The sequence below is a fragment of the Lactuca virosa genome, chromosome 1 (assembly GCF_052849685.1).
Source record: "Lactuca virosa cultivar CGN04683 chromosome 1, Lactuca_virosa_CGN04683_v6, whole genome shotgun sequence".
Taxonomy (NCBI): domain Eukaryota; kingdom Viridiplantae; phylum Streptophyta; class Magnoliopsida; order Asterales; family Asteraceae; genus Lactuca; species Lactuca virosa.
The window spans coordinates 279,005,171-279,012,011 of NC_136426.1; the positions used below are offsets into that span (position 1 = coordinate 279,005,171).

Here is a 6,841-nt window from a genome sequence, read left to right on the forward strand (position 1 = left end):
TTCCTAAATGATGCTCCAAAGCCCAAAGTGGCCCAATCTTCCAAATTGGGCCCCCGAAACACATCATGGGCCTAAATCTAGAGGAGCCTAAAAGATACAAACCAAAAGTCCAACATAGAAGTCTAATGGCCCAACAAGGCCTAACTAACAAAACCAAACAATGTCCCATCCTCAAAATCCCAAAACGGCACACTGGGGAGTACGCCCCCGCGTACCAGAGTGGTACGGCCCGCGTGCTCGCCCCCGAAGCATATTGTACAAGTCCATAAGGCCCAAACTCAGCATTACGCTGAGCGTACTATTAAGTACGCCCCGCGTACTCCTCCAGCCACCTTTTCACTCTAATAATCCCTTAATCAGTTAAGACAAAGTGTCAAACTCTCGGATCTGATTCTATAAGACTACTTTTCACGTAAAGTTGGCAACTTTACGTGCTTGCATGGCAAAAAGGGACTTAAAAGCTTAATAAAGACTTAACAAAGGTCTTAATGCATGCATGGACCACAATACATCATAAAGCTTGCATTTTTATGAACCTTGGGACTGAATGGAGCTAAGATCTAGCACCCATTGCTTCTGGAGTAGATAAAAAACCCATCTCCATCACGAAAGACTCCAAAAAGCACAAAATACTCCATGAACTAGATCTAACATATAAGATCATGAAGATAGAAAATTTATACCTACAAAATGTAGATCAAGATGCAACAACCCTCGATCCAAAAGCTTTAAGCCATCCCACACTTCTCCAAGAAGTTCATTCTTCTTCTATGAACACTAAAAAGCAGCTTAAAAACCACTCAAATGGGGGCTAGGGTTTAGAGGGATGGAGGCTGAAGATATTAGGGTTAGTTGATGAGATAAGGAGCTTAAATAGGTTCCAAGACCCTAAAATAGAGTTTGGGTCTAATTAGAGTACACCTAGCGTACTTCTGGTACGCCCAACGTACTCCTTAGTGCACCTGCGATCAAACTGATCAGTACGCCTAGCGTACGCCATTGTACGCCCCGTGTACTGACCTTAGCACTAGTACGCCCGACATACCCGGTTTCACCCTAAAACCACTACATCTTCCAAAGGCCATAACTTATTCATTTTATGTCCATTTCGACGATCCTTATATCCACATAAAGGTAACGAGAAGCTCTACACTTTTATCAACTCATACATGCCTTAAAACCTCTCGAACAAAAATCGAAATTCCATAAAAGCCCGAACTGACACTTTACCAAAATACCCCTTGGCTCTAAAACACAAACTGAACTTCCCGGATCACCCTAATTACCCTACCCACACCCAAATGCGTCTAAATCTCTTTTCCTCAAAGACCCTAAGCCTAATGATACTCGGTCTTCAGGTCATTACCATGCATTAGGAAACGATTCGGAACAGGACGTTACACTGTTGGATTAAGTGTCCAAGGTCATTAACAAATTTTTAATATTTTTAATAATAGTAGGGTACGTTTTGGTTTCTATCATATCCCAATTAAGCAATAACAAATTAGGAGAAAAATAAGTTGTTAATTTATTATAAATTAATAAATTAATTAGAAATTATTTTGGAATTAATTAAATTGGTTTAATATTGATTAATTCATTTAGTAATTAACTAAAATATTCCAGAACCTTCCAGAATAAAGAAAGGATCAATTTTATCTATAGATTAAAAAATATGAACTAATTCAAATAAGTATAACGTTTATTAACTTGTAATTTTGAATTAAACTAAAGACTATAAATAGACTGCTAGACTTGAAATCCTGATGATTCTTTTTTCTCTCTAAAACCGTCCACCTCTCCCCTCTCTCTCATAGACGAAATCTATAACCCTCCTTGGGTTATTGGTATTTTTGAAGATAACATCTCTCCTAAAGATTCTTGTGATATTTGATGTTTTGGTTGTGATTCCACTAGAGGGATTCCTGGTTTGGGTCATTGTCATCTGTTGGAATTGAATTATCACAAGATCTCACTAAAGAAGTCAAGAAGAACCAAAGGTTAGCAATTTCTTATTTTTAAAGTAGATTGCTATTATAGTGAAAACCTAGATCCTTATGATGCGTGTACACAAAATGTTATTTGTTTGAATTGGGTGTGTAAAACTAATGTGTATAGATTGAATCAAATCCCAACATAATGTTCGGGTAACAAAGTTTGGGAGGTGTAGTCAAGAGAGAATTAAGGTTGTCCAAAGGGAACTATAATCTTCAAAAATTAAGCAAAGGATAAAGTCTTTCTTGTTAACAAAAAATAGATAACTTTCTTATGAAGGACTCTTGGAGACATGTTTTCCAACATCTCATGACATCGTCTTTGATAGCTTTGTTGTTACATTTACAATAAAAGATTGATGAACTATAGGTTTTCAAATATAACAAAAGAGATCGTGGTTTCATATGGGTTGATAAGGCAAAATATTACAACATCAAACTCAAATAACATCTTGACCTTATCATATTACCGGTGTAAACTACAAAATACAAAAATCCTTAGAGCTATTTACTCACATATGACCACAACTTTTGGCTAAAAGGTTGGTACATTTATCTTTAATTGCTTTTTAGTTTATATTAGACCCGTATATGATGTATATGTTTTCTTTCTAAACTATAGTTCATTTTGCCACACCCCTATCATTTGCCATTCTCCAACCAATTAAGAAACAACGACCTAGAAATATTCATCATATTTTTTTTCATGAGTATGGACAGTTGATCTATGTTTCTTACTTTCTTACAATTGATTGGTGAGGAAAAACCACTTAGCTATGCTTAGGAGTACGATGTCTAAAATATATTTAAAAAAAATACAATTATGGGTTCGTATTTTATCTATCAAAAGATTTACATAATCGATTTCTTTCAAGAATAAATCAAAACATTTAGACTGTCTTAAAAGTTTATGAAGTTTCAAGAATAATCAAATTCACTTTTACATCCATGTGAGAAACAAAAGTGAAAATTAACCCATGCTGGAAGAAAGATGCAAACGGAAATAAATTTCCCTCGAGTCAATCCAATTCAATCCATGAAGAACCCCTCTTAATTATTACTTTGCCCGAAATAACCCAAACTCGCAATAAATCCTCCACCACCACTTTTGCACTCAAACCCTACCATGCCTTATTGACTTTCAAATACCCCTATTTATTCTTTGCCACCAACACCAACCTTTTTCCTTAGAATATGTGCAACACGAAGAAAACAATTTAACTCCTCTTCTCTCTCACACACACATATTAATACACTCTCTGCAACCTCACAAGATCACTGAAAGAAACCCTTCCACAATGCAAATGAGGAAAAATCATCAGAAGATGATTAAGATGTGAAAACAAAGAGAACGTCATAAGAAGAACAACCCCACACTTTTCCTCTCTCTCTCTCTCTCTCTCTCTCTCTCTCTCTCTCATGGTAGTAGTACTACTTGGAAGCCCTTGACTCTTGATATTAATAACCTTTCGCTGTCTTCTGTGATAAAAAATCTAGTAAGAGCACAAGTACCCCTGCGGTTCTTCCTTTATTGTTGTCTTTATTTTCCATTGTGTGGGAACCCTCTTTGCATTAGAAATCCCATTCGTTTTCAATTTTACTACCTTTTTTCGTTTTTATCTTGTTAATAGAATATAATTATATAAAAACCGCATAAATGTTTTGGGGTATGGTTCTATGGGGATTGGGGATGGTAGTACTACTCTCATTGTATCCCTCACATTTGTTTTACATGTTCTAATGGATGCACAGGTGATTCTTGTTTATGGGTTTATTTTCATTTTCTAATTATTAAATATATATATTATGTATGCTTGTACATGTGTGTCCGTCTTAATATCTCTTATTTATATTTATTTATTTTGGACTTGCTATTAATTGAAACTGAACTGAAATGCAGGGGTAGGTGAGGAGTCTATGGCTATAAGAAGAGATGTTTTGTTTGCCTAGTCCTTTCATTCTTCTTCACTAAACCAAAAAGAGAGCCAGAAAGCAGAAAGAACAAAGTAGCAAGGCAAAATATCACTTTTTTGTCTCTGACTTGACTTGAGAGTGTGCTACAATTATCACTCATCATCAATCATTCATATACAGTCATATATAACTAGTATTTCAGATGGCTTCATCAAATAGACACTGGCCTAGTATGTTCAAATCCAAACCCACCTGCAACACTCATCATCACCACCAATGGCAATCTCACGACTCCAACAATCTCCTATCTTCTGCCTGTCACAGATCTCCTTACACGTCCGGTAATTAAGTCCGTTTAACCCACTTTTAACGTGACTTTGTGTGCTTGCTCCTTCTTACTCGATACATCATATTGAAAATGGAAAGAAAGTAAAACCATTTTTCGACACAAGATTGGATAACAATTATTAAATATGTTTTTTTCCTTCTTCCGTTTTCTAATCAGTCGTGAGATTTCAAGATATTTGACGAAGTCGGTGCCACTGTTATCGTGTCTGTGTGTGTTCGTGTGTGTGTGTGAAAAGAACTGAGATTTTGTGTAAGCTTTGTATACCTTCTGTTTTTGGAAAATCCTAACCGGTGCAAGCTCCTGAAAATCATGAACCGGTATTGAATTTATGTGTCATTGTTCCCATTTGGTTAGGCATATAACCATGAAAAAGCTAGGATGATGTATGCGTTACAAACCCAGATCTTTTTTTTTTTATATATTTATATTACAATTAATAGTAAATGTTAACAATGGCAGGATGCGAAGAGAGAAGCCCGGAACCGAAGCCAAGGTGGAACCCAAAACCTGAACAAATCCGAATCCTTGAATCCATTTTCAACTCTGGAATGGTGAATCCTCCGAGAGACGAAATCAGAAAAATCCGAGCGCAACTTCAAGAATATGGACAAGTTGGTGATGCGAACGTGTTTTACTGGTTCCAAAACAGGAAGTCTAGAAGCAAACACAAGAGCCGACATCTCCAAAAAACCCAAAACCACCAATCTTTTCCGGTGTCTGCTGCCACCACAAAGGTGGTCACCACCTCCTCTTCGTCTTCATCGGAAAAGTCATCCTCGAAGTCAATCGAGTTTCTCCTGAACTCCCCCACAGCTTCAGTAAACCAACAACCACATGCCTACTTTGGCGGTGGAGGGACGGGTTACCACCACCAACACCATAGTGAATTCTCGCAAGAACCCTTCTTTTTCACCACAGTTCAACAACCACCACCGCCACAACCACCTATCACCACCACTTCCAGTTTCACACAAGGGTTTTCTTTCTCGGAGTTGGGAAATGCGATTAGTCAAGATCATAATCATGGAAATCTTGATCAAACTGTTGGGAGTAGTTCTGGGATGATGCTAACTGATTTGATGATGATGACTCGCCAAAATGGTATCTCAAAGAACACTACTAACAAAGGTGTTGAAGAAGAAAAAATGGCGAAAATGTCAACGTACAATTTCTCTCAACCTTCAGCTCCGGCTTCCATTGTGACTCCAAATCATCCTCCTCCTACTACTACTACTGTTCCATCCACAGTAAATGATATCCGAGGTACCTTTATTTGTTTTCTTTTTCTTCTTCTTAAACTTATTAATAACGTTCATATCTACTTTGATTTATCTTTAGGTCTAAACAATAAACGTTAAGAACTGTGTAGATTTTACATCAAACATTAAAGCTATTATAATATATTATAACATTACAGTAATAAAAAATTCCAAGACTAGCTGAAACCCATAAAATGAACAGTGTGTGTAAGTGCAAATGTTTATGTAATTAATACTTTCATTTTTCTAAATTATTAAAAGATTCAATCTTTTTTATACAAGAGATTTGATAGTTATATTCTCAAATGCTGACCAACATTGTAGTTGATGTATGCATGCATATCGATTTGGTTGAAGCTAGCGTATAAGTGATCTGAAGTAGTGAGTTAATGGTAGTATGTTATCAGGTGCAGGTTTGGAGGAACCAGGACATGGGAAATCAACGGTATTCATCAATGATGTGGCATTTGAGGTAGCATTTGGTCCGTTTAATGTGAGGGAGGCGTTTGGTGATGATGCGGTGTTGATACACTCTTATGGACAGCCAGTGGTTACCAACGAGTGGGGGGTAACTCTTCAGTCTCTCCAGCATGGTGCATTTTATTACTTGGTGCGCTCATTCTCATATGATCAATCCAGCACCATAGACTTGGTATATAGACTTACTTTTCATCAGCATCTCATCATAGAAACCCTATTTTTGCCAATATTTTGTCTTTTAATTATGTGCTACTTTACATTTACTTGGTGCGCTCATTCTCATATGATCAATCGTATGCTAATATGTTCTTGGATGGTTGCAGATTTAAAAGAAATGTAGAAAGAGAAGAGATGGTGAAAGAGTTATTTTTCTTCTTCAAGTCCTTTGAAATAGTAGTTGTCTTTGAATTTCAACTTATATCTAGAAAATATGTAAGGAGTTGTAATGTGGTCACTTATCAGTGCAAAAACTATGTTTAGTTTGCATTTTAAGCTTTATATAATGTTGGTGTTATTGTCTTATAAGAGGGATATTTTCTACTTTAATGTCATCGTATACAAGTAATAAACCATTTGTTTTAAGAACATCATTGTTTTAAAAGGATATCATAATAAATTATTTGTTTTTTTTTATCACAAAATGCCATTAAAATGATATTTTGTGAAAACAAAGTTTCAGTTACCCCCCACTCGTTAAATGATATTTTTTTTTATCACAAAATGCCATTAAAATGATATTTTGTGAAAACAAAATGCCTTTGACCAAACAGGAAGTCACTAAGTTCATAAAATTTTGTTTCTTTCGGATTGTAATTTAGAAAATCTAGCAATTAATATTGATATAT

At 35.9% G+C, this 6,841-nt stretch overlaps 1 protein-coding gene across 3 annotated transcripts; it reads left to right on the forward strand.

The window, feature by feature from the left end:
- The first annotated feature begins 3,204 nt into the window (after positions 1–3,204).
- HB-3 (homeobox-3) lies at positions 3,205–6,565 on the forward strand. 3 transcript variants are annotated; one of them, XM_079046591.1, is made up of 5 exons: positions 3,205–3,490; positions 3,895–4,249; positions 4,717–5,520; positions 5,924–6,168; positions 6,320–6,565. In XM_079046591.1, exons 2-5 carry the CDS (start codon positions 4,111–4,113, stop codon positions 6,323–6,325), a joined length of 1,194 nt encoding a protein of 397 aa, XP_078902717.1. In that variant the 5' UTR covers positions 3,205–3,490; positions 3,895–4,110; the 3' UTR covers positions 6,326–6,565. The 3 variants fall into 3 exon arrangements, with proteins under 3 accessions (XP_078902717.1, XP_078902730.1, XP_078902724.1); XM_079046604.1 differs by having other exon boundaries at positions 5,930–6,168; XM_079046598.1 differs by lacking the exon at positions 3,205–3,490 and adding an exon at positions 3,613–3,746.
- Positions 6,566–6,841: the final 276 nt, after the last annotated feature.